Source organism: Ptychodera flava, chromosome 12 (assembly GCF_041260155.1).
Source record: "Ptychodera flava strain L36383 chromosome 12, AS_Pfla_20210202, whole genome shotgun sequence".
Taxonomy (NCBI): domain Eukaryota; kingdom Metazoa; phylum Hemichordata; class Enteropneusta; family Ptychoderidae; genus Ptychodera; species Ptychodera flava.
The window spans coordinates 5427161-5454365 of NC_091939.1; the positions used below are offsets into that span (position 1 = coordinate 5427161).

Sequence of the window (27205 nt, forward strand, 5' to 3'; positions counted from 1 at the left end):
TGCATACATACATACATACATACATACATACATACATACATACATACATACATACATACATACATACATACATACATGAGTTTTGTCACTTAGTTACTGCTACTAATTTATTACAAACGCTTATCTCAGATTGAAATTTCAGTGCGCATGGCGCTCAGGGAGAAAACTTTACCGTTGATTATTATCACTTCTTCCCAAGGTACAAGTCCATGCGATTCAAATCCATGTCAAATGGGCGGAACGTGCTTGTTGTCATCGCTCCGTGATTCTTATTTCTGTGTGTGCCCAGATGGAAGCGTCGGCCAGTCGAGCTGTGGAGCTGGTATGTGCTAATGTTTGTGGCTCGCCACTTAACTGACGCGATCGAAATAACAGTACCGTTTGTTCCTATGCAAACTCACCCACGGAGCTAGCTGCTTTCGGTGTTTTCCACTCCTTTCATAGGTCATCCATTTTTTCATGTTCTGTCTGGCATGCCGGCAAGATTTATTTGACGAAGCTACCGATCATGCCTTCCATTCTTTCCTACACCATTAAGATCACACATCCGCCTGGAAAATCAGTCGTCACAGAAATTAGTGGCCATCACGTACACTGAACCGAAAGAAGATAAACTATCGTTTCTTGATACCGCCACGGCTTTCCACACACAGGGTTACCAAGGCTTTCGGCAACATACCCATATTGCATGACGATGCATGATTAAGCTATATGCGTCTCTGATGGCCGTGCAATTAGAATATTGCCGCTAAGTTATACACTCACCACTCTAGCTCTTGCAGTTCATCGCATCGCACATGTGTATCGGTGTAAAACAACCTTGTAAATATACTATGTACACCGCTTATAAGTTCTTTGCTTGCATGGTACATGTTACATTACCCCTAACGTTTAAGCGCGTCACAGTTTCGCTTTTTTTCCCATCGCACTGTAACTGCGCATGCTTCATGAAAGGATGAGTGACACCGTCGCTATTTGAAACACATTTCCACATAGTGAAAATGATCATGTAGCCACTCGGTATTCCAAACGATTCCAAAATTATAAGATTGCAAACAACTGCAAGGTAGAAATACCGCTTGTTAGCTTTTTCACTTTCTATTTTTAAGCAGACAGTTCAGGCACTTTTTGGCATTCTTTGGCTAGGTCGACAAATCGCCGAAAATGGCAGTCTCCGCAAAAAGATCTTATTAATTCCATAGCAGGAGCTTCTAAGACCCACCTACTTTTTCATCTAATCATATATCAGATTCAGTAGTATTGAAATCATTCAAATTTCACTTTGGTAATGTGTTTCAAAAGATCTCTTGACGGAGACAGCCAGCCTCGCCGGAGCATTCTGCCGCCTCCTCAAATCCCCTTCTTATCTAGGTGTTAACTGCTTATTATTTTTCAGAATGTGGTTGGTAATGCTTCATGATAATGCTTTGATTTATTTTTATTTGTAGTGCATGCTGCTTATGGAAGAAAGTCTTGTGCATTGCGGGCAATATTATTAATTGCAGCCGATTTTAATCGCTACTGCACTAAATCCTGACTGTAGCAATTCACGCCATGTTATCACGCAATGACGCCCCTGGCTCGTATGGTTATTAATAAAAATTATTGGCACAGATTTTCAAAAAAGTCAAAACATTCCAGGCTTCCCATTGTATCTATGATAATAATTGGTTTTGCTGATTCCGCCTGTTGGGTAACCAACTTTCAAAAAACAAGTTTGCAGCCTCTTTAATATATTCATTCAATTGTGCACAAATTGAACACAAGTTGAGGGTCTGTGACAGGTTCGACTTCTCAAAACTCAATTCTGCACGTTACTCATCTGTAAGTGGCAAAGTTTATATTTTGTTTTGCTTTTATTTGATTTATTTCAGTAAATTGTTCTTGTCTTAAGCATTTCACCATCGACTTTTTCTCTTTGTAGTTGCTTAACTTTGCACTGTTTTTATTTGATTTATATATATATTAATTTTTAGACAATTTTGCTTCTGCCTTAGTTTTGTTTTTCTCTGCCTTTATTTGATCTGCATTGTTTTGTTTGTTTCTTTTTCGCCTAAAGCATTTTCACCTCTGCTTTTTTGCACTTTGTAGTTGTAGATCCCTGCCTCTCTGATCCTTGCCTAAACGGCGGCATATGCCTCTACCACGACCAATTTGACTATATCTGCAGTTGTGCAAGTGGCTGGATTGGAACGAACTGCGAAACTTCCAGTGGTACGTCAAAACGAGGCAATTCGATATGATGCCTCCCGCAAAACATTATAAACAAAGTTCTTGGCCACTGATTTCTGTGAATTGAGGATATGATTGCATCTGTTTCGACTTTCTCAACTGTTAACATGACATTTGTATTTCATTCATACGATGCATGAAAAAAACACTAGGTACTTTTAGTTTACTGTTTCTGTCATTACATTTATTAATTTTAAATTTTATTTTTTTCTACATTCATTCTATCTTTCATCTATACCTTAAGGAGATGTAAAAGCAGGAATATTAACAACAATAGTAATATAAATAATAATACAAATCAACAACAACAACAACAACAACAACAACAACAACAATAACAACAACAATAATAATAATAATAATAATAATAATAATAATAATAATTATAACAATAAGAATAACATAAGAAAAGAGATAGTCTCATTCAACATTTCAACATGTGGTCTTAATTTAATTAAAAAGTGTGAGGGCTTGCCAAAACGTAGTGGTCTTACCATCTCTCTAAAGATGGTGACATCTTTGTGCCACTATGCATAATCATGATATAAAAGTTGATATTAAGCAAAGTGTTAAATTTTATGATACCTCTTCAATTTAAAATAGGGGCCATGTTTTGTTTAGTTCATTAGTAAATTGAAACAAGTGCAAAGTCTTTCCCAGATTCTTCTTAAAAACTGCCAGTGCTCATCTAGAGATTAATGCGTTTCTATTGTTTTTCGTTGATTCTCTCTAAGCTGAAGGTAGAGCTTAATTAACGTAGAAGGTCTTGACAGGTTTTTGGTGCCCGTTTGTCCCATACTTTAAAATATTGTTCTGTTGCGTTAGTATATTTTTTCCAAATGACAGGATCTAAATGTTAATGCGGACATACATGTTAACCAGATAGAGGCATCTGTTGTATACTCCTTCATCAGAATCCCTCTATCTTTACAACAAATCTTCTTATCAAGTACTCTTTTCACAGAGTTACCAACAGGCTTATGACCAATACAAATCTAATAGGGTTAAAGAGTATTTGCTAGAAATTGAGCCGATTTCATGTGTCATATAAACAATGGTGTACTTTACAAGCGAAGTGACCAATAGGTGGAAACTCTATAGAGTTGTCCACAGAGGGGCGAGCTATGTACATAATGTACATAATTTGCATATACTTTTGTTGTGAAAATATAGTCTTTTGTATCGTCATTAACATATGAATAGATTGCTTGGAAAATAGAAGGTTGACCCACCCGTCGATCACCTCGTGTGGAGAATTCTGGATTAATGTTGGTTTTAAATATTTCCCTTCCGTTTGACAGGCAGGAGCTTCCAAGTATTGTGAACGCGCGCGTTGTGTTTACAAAATGAGGTAGCGAAATTAACACGGCGTCGTGTTCGGTTTTATTTTACATATTTTCACTGCCTTGATTATTTTTAAGCGAGTGCCTGCGATCCCAACCCCTGCTTTAATGGTGGACAGTGCTTGCTGCAAGATGGCGGTAGCTCCTACATCTGCTTGTGCCCCCTAAGTTGGACTGGTTCCCAATGCCAAACCGCTGTAGCTGGTAAATACATACGGGATTCTAATTAAAATGCTTTCTCTGTCCTGTCTTCGCTTTTTCTTTTGCTTAGCCAATGTTCATACGTCACTTTGTGTTTAAAATATGCATAGAAATGAACTCAATATTCTCAAAGGGAAATCACTTTTTAAAATTACTGTGTTTTTTCATGGCGTTACGGTGTAACGGTGGCACAAAGTCTCACACTCCATAAAAATCTCAAGATCTGTCACACTCAAGTATTATACAGCGGATTCATCTTTTCAAATATACTCTTTGTAAAGTGGAGGTGGTAATAAAAACTTGACTGAGATTGACGTTGGCGCTCAAAGGGTTAATTGTTCCAAAATTTCTATAAACTGAATAGCGTAACAAGTGTGCATAGTCTCAAGTAGAAAATACATTTATCAAAATGTATCCTTAATGACACAACCATGAAATCTCATTTATCACCATATAGAAGTAAAAATTTAAATTTTAAAACATTCATGATTATTTTGTAATGTCGATGTTTGTATGGCTTGGCACAAATCCATTTCACTATTTTGCTTCTCCTGCATTTTTATGCCATGGTTACTTTAAAGTTGATGCATGCGACCCAAATCCTTGCTTGAACAACGGACAGTGCTTGCTCCAAGATGGCGGCAGTTCCTATATCTGCTTGTGCACGACAAGTTGGACAGGTCCTAACTGTGGAACCGCTGTTGTTGGTAAATACATATGGGCCTTTTAAGATAAAACCATTTCTATGTCTTATTTTCATTTTTTGTGTGTGCGCGAAGAAAATTTTTCGCTTTGTGTTTAAAAACAGGCATAGAAGTGCATATAATATTTTATTTAGTTTCTATGTTTTCCTTAGCGTTATAGTCCAACAATGGCTCAGTTTATCACACATTGCATCAAATTTCACCGTCTGTCAGGCTCACTCGATCTGTAGCGATTTTTTTCTTTTCAAGGACATGCCGTGTAAAACTGGAGGCGATGCCCAAAACCTTGTAGATAATTTCTCCTTTTTAGAAGTCACAAGTTTTGTGGTTCCTGTATTCTGCCTTCAACTTTCTATGACGTTTTGATCTCCTGAATAACGAAAAGCTATCAAAATATGCAACCATCGTCAGTAGAACAGTCATAAAATCTTAAACGCATCTCCATATCGACATTTAAATTCTACTCTTTAAAACATTAATAAATTGTAACTTGCTGTGATGTCGTTGCTGTACGCTTTAGCGCCAGGTCATTGCATTAATTTACTTCTCTCGCCATTTTTTATCGCCATGGTTACTTTAAAGTTGATGCATGCGACCCAAATCCTTGCTTGAACAACGGGCAGTGCTTGCTCCAAGATGGTGGCAGTTCCTATATCTGTTTGTGCACGACAAGTTGGACAGGTCCTAATTGTGGAACCGCTGTTGTTGGTAAATGCATATATTCCTCTGTGTGTAAAGTCGATGTTTCAGACATTGCTTTATTTTTTAAATATCCATGAATATGACCCCAATCCTTTTTTTGTAAAGAATACACTTTTTTCAGTCACTCCAATCTTTTTGTAAGGAATATAGACTTTTTTCAGTCACCCCAATATTTTTATAAGGAACACAATTTTTTTCAGTCACTCATATTTCTTATCACGTCCTTGTGTAAGGTGGCACAATTTATCACTTTTCATCAAAAGTCACGATCTATCATACTCATGAATTCTGAAGTAAAGTTCTTCTCTTAGGGAGGGAGTCGACGGAACTCCGCGTGTGCGACTTTCTTGTTTACAAACAATGAAGTTCATGCATTATATCTAGATGCATCACGTCAACACTTAAATTTTACGATATGCATTGTTAACAAACATGTTTTAACTTTCATCAATCGCCAGCGTACCCTAGATACAGTATTTACATCGGTTGTAGGGGTTCCTGGCAACTTTTGATCAGAGTTCCGACGATCCTTTCCCTTTAATGTGCATTCCATGGTAGTTTAGAGGTGTTTTCAAAACTTTATCTCCAATGTTCAATGATATTTAGTCACTAGAATAGCGATAATATATTAAAACATGCACACGTTTTCAGTGAGACAGCCGTTAAATCTTCAGCATATCACAGTATTGACAACAAATTCTATTCTGAAAGACATTCATAAATATCTGGTAATGGGCTACGATCTCGTTGGTGTTAGCTTTGGCACAATAGCATTGGCTGATTTGTTTCTCTCGCCATTTTTTTATCGCCATGTTTACGTTAAAGTTGATGCATGCGACCCAAATCCTTGCTTGAACAACGGGCAGTGCTTGCTGCAAGATGGCGGTAGTTCCTACATCTGCTTGTGCACGACAAGTTGGACAGGTCCCAACTGTGGAACCGCTGTTGTTGGTAAATGCATACGGTCTTCTTGTGCTTCTTATGTGTCTTCTCTTCATTCCCCTGTGTGTCAAGTTGCTGTTTCAAACATCACTTCGTGACGTCATCTGACTGTCCCTGGTCATTCCGGCTTTACATGATAAGTCGTGTATTTTCTGAACGTTCTTCATTCCTTTTGAAAAGTCAGCGATCTGAGTAATTTGAAAACAAAAGTGTAGCTAACATTTCGTCATCAATTCATCTGATTTTTTACAAAATTCGGTGTAAATATATTGCCGGATCAACCTTCATCAAATCCGCAAAAAATTATACAGTCATTGAATCAGATCTGGCGTGTAAAATGGGCCTATCATCACAGTCTTTGGCAAAGAATACGTTTTTTTCAATGACCCCTTCCGAACGAAAGCTAAGGTGTGGCTATTCGAACTTGTTTGCAAGAGTTCTTCAATTTTTAAAACTGGAATGTGAGCAGAAGGAGCTTACAGAGATCTCCTCGTAATCTAAGGACTCCGCATGCGTTGTAATCATTCTATAATTTACGCAAATTGCCACGAACTCAACAAAACTATAATCCCTAATAAATGCTATGAGTGCTTTCTGGAAATGATGCTCCCTTATAATTCATACCATTTTATTTTGTTACACAGCAGGGATTTGAAAAGATGTGATCGATTTTGATAGTAATGTGAAAAGTTGGCAATGAACAAAATTAATCATACATTAAATACAGTTAATTGACTGTTCTCTCTCATTTTTGTTGTCATGGTTACTTTAAAGTCAATGTCTGCGATCCAAATCCTTGCTTAAATGATGGACAGTGCTTGCTCCAAGATGGCGGCAGTTCCTATATCTGCTTGTGCACGACAAGTTGGACAGGTCCCAACTGTGGAACCGCTGTTGTTGGTAAATGCATACGGGCTTCTCGTTATATAGCTTTTTCCGTGTCTTACCTTCCTTTCTGTGTGTGACAAGGTGATGTGTTTTACCACTGTCCCTGGTAAATCCATTCGGGCTTTACATGATAGTCCATGCACTCTCTGAATGTCCTTCATTCCATTTGAAAAGTCAATGATCTGAGCAACTTTTAAAAAGCGGAGCTTGATCATACCAACATCAAATCATCTGTATTTTCAAGTTTAAGTGTAAAGGGTTACCAGTCCACCCTTCTTCAAGGCCTTACATATTAATTTTATTTAATGCTGAAATGTTCAATGGGTAGATAGTTTGATCTCTCTTACCATCAGTTTCCAGTCTATCATAAACCAATCACTTTGAAAGCCATTCTTTTTCCTTAACCCTTCCTTTCGAAAAGATGCAGGCAATCCTAACATGTTTACAAGAGTTCTTCAATGTTTTCAAATTTAAATTTCACCGTACAGAGAACCGAGTTTTTAGATCTTTTTTGTACTCTTTCGACTTTCAACATTACATTCAAATATAATCATTCTAATATTACTAAAATAAATGCTGTGAATTCGACAATGTTAATTCCTACTTCAAACTATACTTTAGACCTTCCTAAAATGAACTGTTACTAATAAGTTATTTTTTGCTTGTTATACATCAGTTAATTCAAATAGACATGATCTATTTTTGTAGTAAAAGTTGGCAGTGAATTTAATTACTTATACATTTAATACAGTTCGTTGACTGTTCTCTCTCATTTTTGTTGTCATGGTTACTTCAAAGTCGATGTCTGCGATCCAAATCCTTGCTTAAATGATGGGCAGTGTTTGCTCCAAGATGGCGGTAGTTCCTATATCTGCTTGTGTACGACAAGTTGGACAGGTCCTAACTGTGAAACCGCTGTTGTTGGTAAATGAGAGCTTCTCATTAAAAGCATCACGTTGTGTTTTCATAGTTTGTTTAAAATCCTGGGGTTCTTACAACAGCCTCTTGCATCTCAGTGTGTTTGGAATAGCTATCCCTTAAACTTTAGATTGACTTTCTACCTTTAAACAACGGATTTTTAGTATGTGAATAGTTCTCCATTTTGAGTAAATATGCAATTTTATCGACACTTTTTTATAGCCTTTACCAAATAAGATCTCTCCGTTTTCAAAAAGCCTACAGAGCTAGCTTGAACGACTCGTTAATGAAAAACTAATTAACTTATTGAACCGTACTAATTAAACATTTGCGATTATCCTTTACGTTGTAACTAACCAACCAAATAATCAATCAGCTAATAAGTCTAATTTTACGATTAGAAAAAAACCAAAGTAACATTGTAATGCCATGTGATGGTGTTGGTGGGTGGAGGACTGTGGTGTTGGGTAATAAATGCGTGGTTGGTCTCTGTTAGTATTCTGCGCATGCCTCTCATGGATCTGCTTATCTTTCCACATTTTTATCGCCATTATTTTTAAGTGAATGTCTGCGATCCAAATCCTTGCTTGAACAATGGACAGTGCTTGCTGCAAGATGGCGGTAGTTCCTATATCTGCTTGTGCACGACAAGTTGGACAGGCCCCAACTGTGGAACCGCTGTTGTTGGTAAATGCAATCTTAATACCATTAATCTGAGCGTCTTTGATTAGTAATCCCTTAAACTATAGAATAACTTGCAATGTATTATTGATGTATGACTACTTCTTCATTTTAATCATTTTAAAAAAGCAATGTTATAGACACTGTTTTTTATAGCCTTACCAAATCTGACCTTTCCGTTTTCACAAAGCTCGCTGAACTAGATTTTACGACTTATTAATCTGTAACTAATTTAACTTGATTACTCCACACATATTCATAATTTTCCGTCTACTGTGAAACTAACCAACCAACCAATTGCAAACAAACAAATCAGCTGAGAAGTCTTTGACGTCACAATTTACTATGTTTGTAATCTCGGCACCCACATTTCTGTGATAAAGTGATTGCACAACGCTACCTATTCATTTTCCATTCCGGAGACGTTCAAACAACGGGCAAAGTATCCTCACGATCGAGATAACATTTTGTTTACTTTCGATGCAAGTGGGTTTGGTTTTGTTAATGGTTGTCAAATTTCAAACATTGCAACATCCAATCGGATAGTATCTCCTCTAAGTAGTTTACCTTCTCTTCTTCATCTTGCCCTCTGCTAGAGGTGAGAACTTTTGAATGTGTTATTTGTTAATCTCATTTTTTATGAAAAAATGATAATTAGTAGACTTTTAGGGTATCTCTTCGGCTTTACATATGTAACCGTTATAATCTTCTCATTCTCTCAACTTCTGAAAAATATTTATTTAAAAAATAATTTCCTAAAACGAATAAAAGCTAATACAGAATGTAGATAATTTTGTAACTAATGATACAGATACTTAACAACATTTTATAATCAGATGCCTAGCGATAACAAAGTTTACTGAGCTTTACAATAAAACCGCATGCGCTTTATTAATTTTGCTATTCTTACATTTTTTCATTTGCATGGCTATCTTAAGTCAATGTCTGCGACCCAAACCCTTGCTTGAACGGTGGACAGTGCTTGCTCCAAGATGGCGGCAGCTCCTATATCTGCCTGTGCACGACAAGTTGGACAGGTCCTATCTGTGAAACCGCCGTTGGTAAATACACACGGGCTAATCTTCGAAAGTCATCGCTAGTTTAAAAAAAGTGTGCCTCGTCAATCATTTCATAACCTATCGATGTCCTCTTTGTTTTTCTTCTAAAGGTTCGCCGTCTGACCTTGTTCGCTGTCCCCTGTCTACATGCATATATATACAATCACATACACGCATACTCGTCGCATCTCACCTAAAGCTAAATATCTACCAGTTGTCTTATCCTGTCATTGAAGCTTTTCTTGAAATCGGCAGCTTCTTTCATCCGCCTGTTACTCGTCCTATGGCTGTGTAAAATAAGATCGCTTCTCACATCTGACCACCTTTCTCTATCGAATCAATATTCCAAAACTAGTTTATAAGATTGTAAAAATTAATGAAACAATCCGATTGAGATTGAGCTGTACTGGATGAGACAATTAACTTGGAATCGATATTTTGCTGTGTCGATTTTTGACTGGGCATTATTCACCATTCATACGTGTACGTGTATATTTTAGCTTCGCCCTGTGAACCCAATCCTTGTAACAATGGAGGCATATGCTTTCGATTGGAAAGCGGTAGCCTATATTTCTGTGAGTGTGCAAGCGGCTGGTCAGGAACGAACTGTGACACCGGTATGTGCATGGTGACGGATATTGTGTGGTGACAATGATGGGAGTTTTGTGTCACGCTTTGTGTGTCTTGCATTTCACTTCATAACTCCTAACACATAATACATAGCCATAACAAAGACTTTAAAGTAATAAGCGCTCTGACAATTGTGGCGGTCGAATGATTTTTTTAATTAATCCGGATATTAAAACATGCCTTGATTAAATACCATTTTTGAGACGCGTTTACATCCGTATAATGATAACCATCAACTCACTAATCAGTCGTTGATCTGTTGTAAGATCATATCACAATGACATGGAAAAGCTCTAATGGTGTTTCTGTGTTCGATTTCATAAAATAAATTCTAGCCGTCTAAAATTTTATCTTGCAGTGAACTTAAACTATTATTTGCGGGGTTTTTTTATTGTTGTGTTTAACTTATTCATAACCGAAATCATTTTAATTCTTCTTGAATCGTTTTTGTTTCACAAGCTTCATAAAAAAAACCAAAACTATTGTATATACAATGATTAATAAAACAGTTCTGAGCAAAACAAGAAGTGTTGCAAAGCAACCGAGTCAGCTGGACGATAAAATTTCGCTAGTGCCAAAATGAACTTCACTGCGCATTATATATCACAATGCGTCATACATGTGTGTTCCCATCACTTAACTTTTATTCCAACTCGTCTTGATCTTTACACTCAAAGTCTTGTCTTCATAGTGTCTGCTCGTCCTGCCTCTTCTCTGCCAATACCTTGACACAATATACTGACTATGAATGCATTGCTTCCACGCAGTACAAGACCCATGTGGTTCCAATCCGTGCTTGAACGGAGGAACGTGTCTGACAACAAATCAAAACTCGGCTTATGTGTGCGTTTGCCCTGCTGAATACACGGGTCCACGCTGTTTAACAGCTGTAGGTAAGTGTGTATAGACGTGATTCTCTAAAACACCTAATTCAATCCAACTCTGATTTATTGCCATTGAAACGATCACTGACACAAATATTATCTGCTAGAAAGCTTTTTTGGAAACCAGTGATCAAACCAGAGACCCAATAACTTTGATCAAACAATCTCCGCGGTAAAACATCATTTTTGCATGATGGCCGAGGACTTAGCTTAGGTTAGATAGATATTGTTTCTCGTCGACTGTCGATAGCTGCTTGTGTCGTTGTGGTCTTACTTTTGATTATGCGTGAAACCGTGAACCTGGGAGTTTGAACGCGTCACCAGTCACGAGCGAGAGTCCCGGGCCTTCAGCTCTTGGCTGTAAGTGAAAAAGTCTAATTCGTACCCACTTGTCCATCACACTGGCCCCGTAGGTATATTCGGGCAAAGAGTGTCAACGGTCTCTTTGTCGTAGCCGTTCGTCGAAAGCGAGGACCGACAGCATTCTCAGGTATCGACGGCCTCGGTGTTTGTACCATATTCCATCGAACCATAAATTGAACATCGTATTTCAGTGCATTTCAAATTTACCTCCACAACTGACCGTGTTGGAGTAACACTGTGCACGTGCTATATAAATGGTAAGCTTGCGTATCACAAGATGTTTCAAAGTCATTCTACCCATTACTTTGAAATGTATTGTGATGGTGCCGAAGCTAGCAACGTCTTTGTCTCACACGCTGAGTTATTGAGGTACAGTGAAATGTACTGTATCTTGTATTGAGGTATTATGAAATACACTGTGTGTACAAACTGAAATTACAAGTTTTGTTCTTAATTTGTCGTGAAACTTCATACTGGTCATTTGATCAAAACGGATTCTTACATAATCGCACGACGTTACGCTTACATTAAACCAGATTTTTTTGCCCTTACTTAACTCTTTGAGCGCAAAAGTCAATTTTTGTCACCATTATGAAATAAATATACGGTAGTAAATTGTTTCAAGATTTTTGCCAAAATTTTGATAACAAACTGTAGCAAATAAAAGATGATGTCTATTTGGTCCAAAATTATCAAGAAAATTACAGAAAATTCACAAAAACTGGTAAAATGTCGTACTAAAATTTTGGTGGGAAAAAATTACGGCACTCAAAGGGTTAACTCGAGCTTTCCTCCGAGTCGTTCAGATCGTATCAATTTAATTTCTTCTCTCGGTGTTCTTTAATCGCCCTGGCTCTTACCTATCCATAGCTTTGGCACATTACTGACTATGAATGCGTTGCTTCCACGCAGTACAAGACCCATGTAGTTCTAATCCGTGCTTTAATGGAGGAACGTGCCTGGGAGTCAATCAAAACTCGGCATATGTGTGCGTTTGCCCTGCTGAATATACGGGTCCACGCTGTTTAACAGCTGTAGGTAAGTGTGCAGACGTGATTCTCTGACTCTCTCTCTGAGTCAGTCCAAAATTTTACCATACTCGTCCGTCGTAATGAAGACAGCATGTTTTGTTTTTGGTTTTGCTGTATTGTGACTGGTTTTCTGTGTGAGTGTGTGTGTTAAGAGGATACTTTGTCAAGTCATTTTTTGTTGCGAACTGGACTCAATGTTCAAAATCGCAGAAGGTGACACATAGTGTTTTTGTAACTGTGCTACCGCTTGTAGGGACTTGGGCTGTCTTACAGACCCGAGACGCGTCCTTCCACCAGTTTAAATGAATTTAACACAACCAACCCTATCGACACAATGGTATGATTAAAGGGAAACTGTCGTCGGAACTGCGCCTGTGCGAGTTTCTTGTTTACAAGCAATGCACGATATCCGAATGCACCTGATCATCATAGCTGCAACATTTAAATTGTACGATATCGGATGTAAATTATGACAGATATGTTTTAACTTTCATCAATCACAATCGTACCTTGGATACAGTGTTTACATTTGTCATATGGGTCCCATACGACCTTTGAGCGCAGTTCCGACGACTGTATCCCTTTAAGGCAGTACGCGCCTTGAAACTGAAAGATTTTTACTCAAACTTTTTTTTCGGGGAAGCTTTCGACCATAATTACCTTTCAAAATGAAGACAAAAATCAGGGATGGCGGTGTCAATTTTGGTACTAGAGACACAAATTACTTAAAATTTACTGACATTTGAAATTCAAAATGGCCGCCATCCCAGTGCTAACTCAAAGGGAAAAATAAACAAAATTATGATTACAAAAACAAGCCGATGAAAACTTGGCTTACTCAATAAACTTCAAAATTAGACCCACACAATGATTAATCGAAATTTATTGTAACAATTTGATAGTCAAAATATCTGACCCCGAGGCGCATGCTACCTTAACAGGAAGAATATGGTGAGAGTTTTGTTCAGAATGTACTCTTCATAAAACAACTTTTCGGATGCATGTGGTTGATCTAACGCGTTGTCTGTCCTTGCACATTTTATGACACCTTGACGTACGACCACCTTCACGGAATGCGCACAGCTTCATCATGTGACCCAAACCCATGTTTGAACGGAGGGCAGTGCTTTCAAGCTCAAGGTGGAAGCAGTTACTTTTGTCAATGCACCGGTGATTGGACTGGGTCTAACTGTGAGACACCCGTTGGTATGTGCACGTGCATGTCTGGAAATTGGGACGTTGCATGATTTCATATGACTTATCTAATTTTGTGCCGATTTATACCTGAAGGTATCAATCAATGAATAAGGCGGCCAGCTGAGTAACTAACTAACTAACTAACTAACTAACTAATCGGGTGCTATCGCGCTCCTCCACTGCTGCTCTTATATCATGCCATGGTATCCATTATTAACTTCAATTTTAATATGCTATCATTTTAAGCCGAAAGTAATATATCCTTACTAATGTGTAAATAAATCGAAAGATTCAGTATGGGCGATTATTTATTTTACTAATAAGCGCCTTCAAGTTTGCTCATTGAATTGATATGATAACACTACTGCAATTCATCGCTGTAGGCCGTTGCCTTAGCATCGCCTACAAACCAATTATTACAAGCTCATCATAAGAACATGTACTTTGTAAAGAGTAAACATGTGAATTGAGAGATCGCTAACATTTTATTCGTGGAAAGCAATTCCGTAAGCATCTTACAGACTAATATACTGGCTTGAAAGGTCAACTGTTAGATGTCCACCTTGCGTCTAACTCAGATCCCTTTACTGGGGAGGTCAAGGGTCGTCCGCCTATGGGTCATCCTCAGCCTGTATTTGAAACCGCTAAATGAATATTTTCTAAAACAATCAACTACAGTAACTGTATAACTGTGTCTTCGGATGCCTCAACCGTATAAAGTTTCACTTCGTATCGTGAACGCACAAATGTAACAGAGCTAATTTGCACATGGTGATAACTATAGGGTCAAGCTATCTGCAATGCCTTCTACATTGTAAAACGTAAAGGCATCCTGGCAAAATTCGTTGTTTATCACGTTCTAGGAGTCTTCGTCTAAATGATCAAAAGTTGAGAGAGAGAGAGAGAGAGGAGAGAGAGAGAGAGAGAGAGAGAGAGAGAGTGAGTGATGCTCCTGATGACAAATGAAACAAAAATCTCAAAAAACATCGAGATAGACCTGTATACTACACTTTTCTCAACATACGATAACACCATACCTATGAAACCATGACATACCAAAGTATTTATTCGTCTTTAGTAAAAGAAAACATGAATCGATTTTCATACCACAATTAACCAAATAACAGTTAAATGCAAACATCCCCCCTCTCTCTCTCTCTCTCTCTCTCTCTCTCTCTCTCTCTCTCTCTCTCTCTCTCTCTCTCTCAATTTTTGATCATTTCGACGAAGACTTTTACACCAGTGTACCATTGAAATAGCAACGCAGATTGTGTTGCAATAGAAAAAAACTGATTCGCATTAATTAAAACCAATGTCATTTGTAGTCATAAAAGTGAACAATTGGATCGAAATGCAGTGAGCTATCCTATGTATGTATTTTCGCCAGTGTCCAAAAAAGGACTAGTTTTCATATGTTGAATAATAATGATTAACGGTATACAGTCACCAGTAATCTAAATATGCCCATATATGGTCAAAGGGGCGTTCGTTGGTATTCAAAATGCCCATGTGAGGGCGCTGTTTTTAAAAAGCGGACACCTGCTTAAAATCTGTGATTGGTTAGATTTTCTCTTTCAATGGTAACTGTGGCAAAATTGAAACAGGTGACAGTATACCTTAAGAGAAAGTTCACGAAGTTAGTTGATACACCTCGGTCTATTTCAAATCTTAAAATAATCATGTTTTCAAACAGAGACCCTCGAGAATCTCGAGGGTCTATGTTTCAAAGCATTTATGATCTTGCTACCACTAATCTATCAAGTGGACAATGATATTCATCAGTGTCATTTCGTTTCTGTGCGCGAGCATAAGGAAATTCAAGAGTTCACAGCTTCTGCTTATGGTAGTCTATCCTTGAAAACAATATTTGAAAAAATGTCGACAAGGGTTTTCAATTGCTGTTTGTAAAACCAGTTTCCAGTTTTGTAATGTAATCTCTATTGTCGGCAGCCATATATATGTAGTCATAAGGCCAACCATCAGCACTTAGTCCCACAAAGTGCTTGCTCTTGCTTCGCGACGGGATCCTTGGGAATACTAATAACTGTGAGTACACTATTTCTTCGCAGTACAAGACCCTTGCAGTTCGAACCCTTGTCTGAATGGAGGAACCTGCCTGTCAGTCAATAGCAACACAGCGTACCTCTGTGTTTGTCCTGCAGAATATACTGGTCCTCGTTGTACGCAAGTTGTCGGTGAGTGTTCATTTCTTGATTACATTCCGTCCTCCATCTTGTCAAGGAGGAAAATGATATACTTGAAGTACAACTGCTGCCTAACCGACCCGTTTTATGATTGCCTGAATGCGGTAAACCTACAAATATACAGGCCCGCCTGGTATTCATTGACGAATTAATTATAAATTACAAAAGCAAACCAGACATAGTGTCTTTGTTGTGACAAATACGTGGATTTCGATTGCTTAGAATCTCCGCAAGTATCTCCTGGATTGTATATTTTAATACCAGACTACAAGCCTGGAATTCACCCTTCCAAAAATTTCAATGACGAAGTCAAAATGGATTGACCAATCAAATCACCTGTTCTGAACAGAGTATGCAAATTTATGTTTCAAATCATTTACTTCATTTAAAACAACGTCATGCCTTTTTTTATCTCAGTAGCAAATAAATTGTCGTGTACGCCTTTAATGCATGTCACAATGCTGGTCCCTATTTGGTATACTTCTGCCATTACGTAATACTATATTAGCTTCAGTAGCCCTTCGTAATAATGGTTATAATGTAACGGGTCAATATTATATTATTCTTGTCAATCGAACTCTTGCTTGAATGGGGATAAGTATTTGTAATGGAAGATGGGGCTCAGTATTCATGAGTTTGTGTGCCGTGCTCTCGGATGGACGTAAATTTTCTGCCAGGAATCTTCGAGTTCATTCTTATGCTTGCTACTTGCAATACGTGTGTCGCGAAGTAACACTTACTCTCCCGAAAGAGATAAACACTTTAGTTCTGCGACCTTTTTTTCTGGGGAGAGAATACCAGCAAACCATAACTTGTGCGGTTTGCGTACCGATTGAATGGTAAAATATTTAGTAAACAGAATAGTTATATATCGAAGTCCCATACACCTTAAACTGCCACCCCCGTTTCGAGTCATACGAAGTTCACAATTATCTTTAATTCTTTACATTTTGTGACAAATATCGCCTAATTGTAGACCTGTTTGATGCTAAAGATGAGGATTTACTGTCAAAACTATCTAAATGGTCGCCTCACTTACAGAATGATGATTTTCTTGGGAGAATACATGTTTAGGGTTCGTGACTACAGTGATATTTTCCCAAATGCAATATTCAGCGCACCGCCTCCCGAAATTGCAATACCCTATACGCACCTTTCCATAGACAGACCACCCCATAGCGGTCACTTTTAGTCGGCATCTTTGATGGTCCACATACCCACTTAGGTCTGGCTGTATTTTGCTTTCTCGCATGAGTGTTGAAAATTAACAGACAAGATTAACTGCGTGACCTAACAGCCCGGGGGGGTCACTTCCATTACTTGCCAATATGTATACGTGCCGCCCAATGGGGTGGGTATTTCAGCAACTTGGTCTAAAATGGGGTATCAATTCCACTGTAAACCAAGGTCTAAAATGGGGTTGATTTTTGAGTGCCACACAAGAACAAATTTCAACCGTCTGTTCCCGTCTCGCTAGCAGGGTTCTGAGCTGCACTCTATAAGCATCGATATCTTTTTCCGTGGCAGGGGAACCATTAAAGAGACCCCCTGGCCTAAGCCAAAGTAAATATCGACTTGGTTGTAAAACACCGTCACTGATTGGTCAGAACTCCATATATGGAAGATTTTTGCCCAATAGAAAATACCCAAACAAAGTGGCTCCTAGTATTGATGATGACAGACAGGTCAACCATGGCCACATGAAGTAGTATTGCTTTACAGATGAACAGAGAGGTTTGTTGTGAATTGCAATTTCAGAAAAACCCCACCAGTCAGACTGTAACTGCAGATAATTGATAATTTGTAGAAGCTGGACCAAAATTCGGTGAGGGTGAAAGACAAAATTTTCTTTCACCAAATTTTTTTGGTATTTCCTGATGTTTTTGGAATCATGGCTTGGCTAGCAACAAAATTGCTGCGAAACGAGCCCTGCCACTCTTTGAAGTGTTCTGCTGGGAGTTCTGCTACCACTCCAATGACCAACCTACCCGAGTGGCAGAGGCTACGGATTCGCAGCAAGCAACAACATAGCCCTGAACGCGGTACAGCGGTAGGCTTTGCCAGGGAAAATACTTGCTTTTTCCGTTTTAAAAATTTTGACGCTTTGACTTTTGACCTGGGTCAAAGGTCATAAAGGTCTAAAATGGGGTCTTAAAATAACGGGATTTTAGGTCTAAAATGGGCCCTGGGTTTTATACCTGCGGCCGCACACTCCTACCACTTCTCTGAACAGTACCCCCCCGGACCTAACAGTTGCACTTATGAAATCTGAACTAACACTATTGACAGTCGTGTGGAACTAACGTAAATATGATTGTAAATTTTGTCTCGAGTCACTAACATCTGTTGTTGCAAGCTGTCTTTTCAAACCCCGATTCTCAATATTTGCTGTAGTGATATGTAAAAGCCACCTGTCATAATGTTTGCTGTAGCATAGTAAACGGAGCATAGTCTATTTCTGCACGTCCTGTGCCCCCTAATTTTTGCCACACCTGTATGTATGCTAATTGCACAGCTACCCCCTGTGAACCAAATCCATGTTTGAACGAAGGCTTATGCTTGCAAGATGAAAGTGGATCTGACTATTTCTGCCAGTGCGCAGAGGGATGGACCGGAGCTAACTGTCAGACGGTCGATGGTATGTGCATGTGCATTGTTGTGGGGAAAATGAGTATGGCGTGACTGCATGTGCATTTCTGTATTGTAAGCATCGTGCACCTGATTATCAAAAACGCAAGACACGCGCAGCAATCACTTTAGATGTCTATATCTCTGCTGTCATAAGCAAACTGGAATAAGTTTAATATGTCACTCGGCTTTCTGTTGTCGTTACTTTTTAGCTTTCGCGCCGTGTTTTTAATAAGCAATCAAAAAGTCGAAGCGAAAATATGTAAAAAATCTGGACATTTTGTTTCTAAAAGACCATCAATACTAGTAGTTTCTTATATCAAAATATATACAAGTTTTCAATCAATGGTGACCGTCTGAACGCCTTAGTAAATTTTGCTTCGCGAACGTGTTACACTTTCGATCGAATAACACTTCTCTCTCCAGCTCTTTCTATACAGCATACATTAGTGCGCCCCCGCGCGATGAATCTTTCTGTCTGTGATGTCACTAGCCTGAGAAGCCTGAGAACATGACCGAAACTACAAATCAAATTAACACAATTCATTTAACATCATTATTTTGTTAATCATACAACCATCAGCACTTTAACATTCAACAGTAACATGCAATTCGCAGTTTATTTATTCAGAAATTCATGGTAACCATGACAAATTCTTACCCTCTTAGATTCTCTGCAATATATCTTTGACGGCAGGGAATGTAGAGATCACGGGGAAATTCCCCCATTTTGTGTACCGTCCAACCTTTTCTATTCGCAAGAACACGAAAAGCGTTCAGGATTGTGATTATTCGCCAGATGCATTTTGTTATGGGTAACAATGCTAGCACGTGGTGTTGTTATGTCACTGATATGACCTTGTTCCCTTATAACTCTTTCGAGTGTGCTGACCAGCTTAAACATAAAATATAATTTGAATGGGTCACAGGAACGAAAGAAACGGCGTTACTAAGTACCATTGCATCCACATGTAGATGTAATGTGCCTACGTGTAGGTCACAAATACTCGGACTCAAAATTTTTTACTGTGTCAATAATTTTGGTCTACCACTCGTTGGGACTCATTTTGAAGCTCATGAGTTTATAAGTTTTTTTTTTTTTTTTTTTTTTTTTTTTTTTTTTTTTTTTTCATTTTCATGAAAATCGAAAATTTAATTTTTTTCCCATAGAGTTCACCCAGGGTTGGCTGCCATTTTGAATTTCGAGTGTTGAATATTTGGCAATTCGCTTCTCCGGTACCAAACTTTGCATCGTGACCTCTGGAAGTGTTCGAAAGTTTATGAGCAAAAGATTAAGTCTTTCAATTTCGGGAAGTTTTCTACCTTAATTTAAACTTGATTTTCTCCCATTTCTCTCTCGCATAAGACCCCTGTACTTCAAATCCTTGTCGTAACGGAGGCACTTGTCTAAAGCAGTCGGATTCCTTCAGCTATGTGTGTTTTTGCGGAACGGATTACACAGGAACGCACTGCGAAACCTTTGGTGAGTATTGTGCGATAAAGTGGCTCTAGCTAGTTTATGATATCATTTATTATTCACTGTCTGTGTTTGGGTGATTGGGTATGAAACCTTCATAGGATCTAAACCTTCAACGGTTCCGCCTCTTTGAAATTGCCCACACATATAATAGTCGTAACTCATTCTCTTGAAAATGTCAACGCAGAAAGACTGTTAATACTATAACAACATTTTTTCGCCTTTAAAGTCGGTAGAAACTCGACCAATCACATTTCAGGATACTACGAACGACCATTCATCTCTCGCCATGACATTGGAAAATTGGCGCGTAGATGTTTGGCTGTAAATAAAAAAGAGATGAATTTTCATGCGAGTCAGACATTTTTTTACAGTCTAAAAAGTTTGCGGTCGTGAAATATTAGATGAGAGAGGGGACTGGAATTTCATATGTCCGCAAAGAAGAGTAATTGTTCATCAAACGTAGGAATTGCTGACTGCAATGTATATTTTTTTATTTCAAAATCGTCTCTGGAATCACTACATCAAATCAGTTCAAAACCCATGCGACCTGACGCCATGTTTGAACGGAGGACAGTGTCTACGCGCGAACGATGCATCGGCAGATTACGTTTGCGTCTGTTTAAACGACTACAGCGGCGACAACTGTGAAATACCACCAAGTAAGTATACCCCAACTGAAGTGTAGCTATTTTCGTTTAATCCAGCGATGCAGGCTAAATAAAGTACAGAGTATGGGAAACTGCTATCAGTGACTCAAAAAGTTCGTTTTCTTATTTTCTGATTTGTGACAGCCGCAATATTAGGGTTTTGATTACGAGAATAAATTATTGCATATTCTTGTTGGATAAACAAACAATGTTGACCGTGTTTAGCAATTTTTACTCCTTCAAATTGAATTGGAATTTTTGAAGCACACCACCCTGTTACCAACGATGCTAGTTTAAGTAACATTTACATAAATATTACATACATACATACATACATACATACATACATACATACATACATACATACATACATACATACATACATACATACACACACGCACACACATACATACATACAACATACATACATACATACATACATACATACAATGCATGCATGCATGCATGCATGCATGCATCATACATACATACATACATACATACATACATACATACATACATACATACATACATACATACATACATACATACATACATACATACATACATACATACATACATACATACATACATACATACATACATACATACATACATACATACATTCATACACACATACACACATACATACATACATACATACATACATACATACATACATACATACATACATACATACATACATACATACATACATACATACATACATACATACATACATGCATGCTGCATGCATGCATGCATGCATCATGCATACATACATACATACATACATAGATACATAATACATACATACATACATACATGCATGCATACATGCATGCATGCATACATACATACATACATACATACATGCATGCATGCATGCATGCATGCATGCTGCATACATACATACAGACATACATACATACAGACAGACAGACAGACAGACAGACAGACAGACAGACAGACAGAAGGACAGATATACAGACATACTTTCAGTCTCATGGCATCTGTAGTTAATCGATAGCTTCATCAGTGCAGCGAGAATTGATGAAATCAGATCACTTGCTGAATAATTCTTCATATGATTTAAATTTATTTTTTTCCTTACCCATGTCTGTATTTTTCCATGCGCAGATGCATGCTTGTCTTTTCCATGTCTGAACGGTGGAACGTGTCTGCAAGCAGGAAGCGGTTTTATTTGCAACTGCCCACTAGGGTTCAGCGGCACACGCTGTGAAACCGTCGAACGTAAGTGTTAGATGTATACATAACATTATTAAGATGATGTAATGTCCTGCATGGAATGTTGACTTAAACAGCAATGCATGGGCATGAAATAATATGACTGGGAACCCCACCCCACCCCACCCTCAAAAAAGGTTTCATTGCACGACACCCTTGACTAGAAAATCCGTCGCTCGAGGGCACTCTTGACGCTCCCCCTATTATAAGAGGAGGGGAGCGTAGGGAACGTCCTTGAGCGACGGAGCTTTCAGTCTACAGGACACACCTGGTTCAAAAATACGGAGGCATGCGTTGTTCAGTGTGCTGATTGGATTCGCAGAGACGATAACCCAAAAAGTCGGATCTTTGAAGCTTGCCAAACAAATGAATTTAAATTGAACTCTATCGAATAATCGTTTATTATCAAAGGTTGTCTCTTCAAAGTATCCAAAGATTGTTCAAATACGTTTAGTTCTTGAATTTCATTAGTTTCGGTCATAAAGTGAGATCTTACCGGGACCAGTTCGGCAAAGCAAGGCAAAGCACTGAACTATTACTGTCGCGGCGACCCCTTCGCCATTTTATGTATACTAATAAGCTTAAAGCTTCATCAACCAACGAAGTGACATACTTGTCAACTATGTGCTACGGTTATCAATGAAGTGTTCAATAACTTTTCAATTAGCAATGAGTGGAGTGTTGGTAATGCCACAGAGAAACAAACAAACGAACAAACAAACAGGCGAATGCCATCGATCTCACAAAGGGAGAGCAAGCATACACACTTTTGTTATTGAACCTCTGGGAAGAACGAACGCAATGTGTTCCGTCTGAATGTACACAATTGAGTATTCCGACTTTCAAAAGAATCGTTCGCATCGCTCTTATCAAACGCTCAGGCTCCTCAAACGCAACGCGCGATGTGGCCAATGTGAAACTATCCACCGTTACATTACGAACATCCGGAATATTACGAGCGTCCTTTGAGGTTCAAAATAAAGTAAATTTCTTGTTGTATTAATTTTCACAGCTTGTGCTAGTAACCCATGTCTTGCCGGGGGAACTTGCACGAAGGATGCTTTGGGGACGGGGTATCTTTGCCAGTGCATCGTCGGATACTCAGGAACTCGGTGTGAGAATGGACCCCCTGGTAAGTGGTCACTAAAGTACAAATTGAACATATGTCATGGGAGACAGACAGAGCGGCAGACAGACAGACAGGCAGACAGAGAGGCAGACAGACAGAGACCGATTCCTGAAGACAAATGAAACCAAAAATTTCCAAAAATCTCGGAATGGAATGGACTTGTCTACTAACTTTTCTTCTTTCAACACACTATAACTCCATTACACATGACTATATATATATATATATATATATATATATATATATATATATATATATATATAATATATATATATATCCATTACACATGACTATATATATATATATATATAATATATATATATATATATATATATATATATATATATTATATATATATATATATATATATATATAATATATATATATATATATATATATATGTATGTATGTATGGGATAAAGCCCGAGTACGAGGGATCTTCTGGCATATAAAGTCCAACCCAAGCCGAGACATTTTATCGTAGGGTTGGACTTTATATACCAGAAGAGCCCGAGTACGAGGGTTTTATCCGACTTAAAAACTATCGCCCCTAACTGATATATTTTCGTTTTCAATGTGTTTACGTCAACCGTCCCCTTTGTCAATGTAACATGTTTAGGATATGAATTAAAACTTTTATTTGTGAAATAGCCTTCCAATGTAATGGAACATCCTATAAATGCCCTAGAGCACATTAGTTTATGTTTGTACCACCGCAGATTTTGTGTTGCAGCTGGTTTCCGCTGTGTTACCCAATTTGAATAATACAACGTACTAGATGTCTACAGAATATGACAAGTTCACTTTTGATTGGAGAGTACTTTACTACGGCGCTGTCATTCGTTTCTGGAATTTGGTAACCAGGGCTTTACGAGTAAATAAAACACCCTGAATTGAGCACTCTGATTGGTCAATATATATATATATATATATATATATATATATATATATATATATATATATATATATATATATATATATATATATATATATATATATATATACACACAAAATGTATACAATGTGCCCTCCCGGTTATCACCATAATGGCTTTATGGCAACCTCTGAACTTGGGCACAGAGAGTACGGTTTATATATATATATAATATATATATATATATATATATATATATATATATATATATATATATATATATATATATATATATATATATATATATATATATATATACTAGTGCGAATGGTTAAAAGCCTCTTCATTGTATAAGTGCCAATTAAAAGCAACCTCCACGAAACTCAGCAATCACCACATAGCCTTTTTCAGCAAGTTGATTTATCATGCTACAAAAAATGTGAATAAATGAATAAACAAGTAAAAATAAAAGTAGAAAGGTGAGATACAGTTTTATATTCGTGCCCTTACCAGTTCCTTGCTAAGACTGTGCTACTATGAGGCATTTCATTCAAATCTTTCGAGTATGTCGCCACCAACGGGCACACAGCAGCTCGCACCTGCTAACCGATTGCTTCAATTATAACTCTTTCGTCTTTCTTATTTTTCAGTCAATGCATGTGAAAACAGTCCTTGCGTCAATGGTGGCACATGCGTCAATCTTGGAAATGGCGATTTTTACTGCTCATGTCCTGCCGGGTATTCGGGAATCACTTGCGCTACTTATAGTATGTTGGCTTGGGCTGCAATATTATTATTATTATTATTATTATTATTATTATTATTATTATTATTATTATTATTATTATTATTATTATTGCTCGCACAATACATGCTCTGTATTTTGTAAGCTTAATTAATTAGGCCATGCATGCATTTTATTTACCATAAGTTCTCGCAGAATCAAAAGAAGTTTGCTTATGCCAAGAAAAATAAAAGTTTGTTTCTCATCCTCGCGCGCATCAATTCAGACCCGCCGCGTCAACTTTTTTCTGCTCATGCGGAAATAAAATGAAAAAAACACGCAAAAATGCGCGTCGATAGTGCATAATACAGTGCTGTACAAAACAGATCTGTCAACAAAATAACTGACGCTAACATTCCATTCAGAACTGTGCACATATGTCACTGTTATATTAAGCTGTCATAATTGTGCATCCCTGCACTGAAAGTCAAACCACAGAACTGTTGCTATACAAAAATACTAAAGCAACACTGCTGTGCATTTATCTCTGCGTCCATTCCTATGTTGTTTCACAAACAAATAGAAAGACAGTCTCTTTATTTGTCTATGGTTGTTTTCATGTTTTTGCGTGTTCTTGTTGGTTGAAGAATGACAAAAAATTGAGAAAAAACAGCGTCAATGTATCATTTTTGCAATATCTCTAGGATGAGAAACAAACTTTTTATTTACAGATTTTTTTGCCCTTACTGATTGTACTTAGGTATTCATCGTTTCCTGTCGCCCTCGTTTGCCGATGTATTTCTTTGCTGACGTAATAGTTGTCTTGATATTTTTTGTGTTTGAATATACCGCTGCTAGCTGAAATCAGTTTGTTTTTTCTCTTTTCCTGCTGAGATTATTTACAGTGGCCGCTTGGGCTCTGTCCAAAAGAATCGTAAATATGCTAACAATGTGTGTACGTAGCCTTAGTACAGTATGGGGACGGCTTACGGCTTAATACAGTATGGAGACGGCTTAGTACAGTATGGGGACGGCTTAGTACAGTATGGGGACGGCTTAGTACAGTATGGGGATGGCTTAGTACAGTATGGGGACGGCTTAGTACAGTATGGGGACGGCTTAGTACAGTATGGGGACGGCTTAGTACAGTATGGAGACGGCTTAGTACAGTATGGGGACGGCTTAGTACAGTATGGGGACGGCTTAGTACAGTATGGGGACGGCTTAGTACAGTATGGGGACGGCTTAGTACAGTATGGGGACGGCTTAGTACAGTATGGGGACGGCTTAGTACAGTATGGGGACGGCTTAGTACAGTATGGGGACGGCTGGGGACGGCTTAGTACAGTATGGGGATGGCTTAGTACAGTATGGGGACGGCTTAGTACAGTATGGGATGGCTTAGTACAGTATGGGGACGGCTTAGTACAGTATGGGGACGGCTTAGTACAGTATGGAGACGGCTTAGTACAGTATGGGGATGGCTTAATACAGTATGGAGACGGCTTAGTACAGTATGGGGATGGCTTAGTACAGTATGGGGACGGCTTAGTACAGTATGGGGATGGCTTAATACAGTATGGGGACGGCTTAGTACATTATGGGGACGGCTTAATACAGTATGGAGACGGCTTAGTACAGTATGGGGATGGCTTAGTACAGTATGGGGACGGCTTAGTACAGTATGGAGATGGCTTAGTACAGTATGGGGACGGCTTAGTACATTATGGGGACGGCTTAGTACAGTATGGAGACAGCTTAGTACAGTATGGGGATGGCTTAGTACAGTATGGGGATGGCTTAGTACATTATGGGGATGGCTTAATACAGTATGGAGACAGCTTAGTACAGTATGGGGATGGCTTAGTACAGTATGGGGACGGCTTAGTACAGTATGGGGATGGCTTAATACAGTATGGAGACGGCTTAGTACAGTATGGGGATGGCTTAGTACAGTATGGGGACGGCTTAGTACAGTATGGGGATGGCTTAGTACAGTATGGGGACGGCTTAGTACAGTATGGGGATGGCTTAATACAGTGTGGGGATGGCTGTCAGTAAAACTCCAAAGAAGGATGATCTATTGCCTACAGGCTGTTTTGGCCCATTTTACTTTCTCTCCAGGTTTCGAATGATCATGTCTGCATCTGTTGGCTTGCCAACGACTCAACATCCCCCATTTCTTCTCCGACAACGACTCACTCACATTTCCTCCCCGACAGATAATGGTTGCTTGCCCATCAATCCTTGCCTGTACGGAGCAACCTGCTTGGACCAAGGTCGGGGAGAATTCCTATGTCTTTGCCAAACGGGCTATACCGGTGAATTATGCCAGAACGAACCAGGTAAGCCCGTACTAATGCACAATTATAAAACTCCACTAGCCGGGACCTTTGGTGTGTTCTTCTCCAATCTTTTTGTTGTTCACAAAATAACATGTTTTCCTTCTACTCTCTAGAATACGTTGAGTGTTCCACCAACACGGAAGCCAGCATGT

General features: G+C 38.4%; 1 protein-coding gene across 37 annotated transcripts in view; it reads left to right on the forward strand.

The window, feature by feature from the left end:
- The window catches only part of LOC139144781 (fibropellin-1-like), a 74391-nt gene that overhangs the window by 17554 nt on the left and 29632 nt on the right, over positions 1-27205 (forward strand). For 6 of the 37 annotated variants that reach the window (XM_070715514.1, XM_070715516.1, XM_070715529.1 and 3 more), the window contains 21 exons: positions 2092-2214; positions 3654-3779; positions 4358-4483; positions 5063-5188; positions 6008-6133; positions 6899-7024; positions 7811-7936; positions 8492-8617; positions 9550-9672; positions 10170-10286; positions 11067-11192; positions 12459-12584; positions 13661-13783; positions 15844-15969; positions 18494-18616; positions 19973-20089; positions 20617-20745; positions 21874-21987; positions 22994-23113; positions 24635-24751; positions 26931-27053. In XM_070715514.1, coding sequence (XP_070571615.1) covers positions 2092-2214; positions 3654-3779; positions 4358-4483; positions 5063-5188; positions 6008-6133; positions 6899-7024; positions 7811-7936; positions 8492-8617; positions 9550-9672; positions 10170-10286; positions 11067-11192; positions 12459-12584; positions 13661-13783; positions 15844-15969; positions 18494-18616; positions 19973-20089; positions 20617-20745; positions 21874-21987; positions 22994-23113; positions 24635-24751; positions 26931-27053 — 2589 coding nt within the window. Of the gene's footprint in view, positions 1-199; positions 323-2091; positions 2215-3653; positions 3780-4357; positions 4484-5062; positions 5189-6007; positions 6134-6898; positions 7025-7810; positions 7937-8491; positions 8618-9549; positions 9673-10169; positions 10287-11066; positions 11193-12458; positions 12585-13660; positions 13784-15843; positions 15970-18493; positions 18617-19972; positions 20090-20616; positions 20746-21873; positions 21988-22993; positions 23114-24634; positions 24752-26930; positions 27054-27205 lie in introns of all 37 variants that reach the window. The other 31 variants (XM_070715515.1, XM_070715518.1, XM_070715543.1 and 28 more) reach the window with 27 other exon arrangements.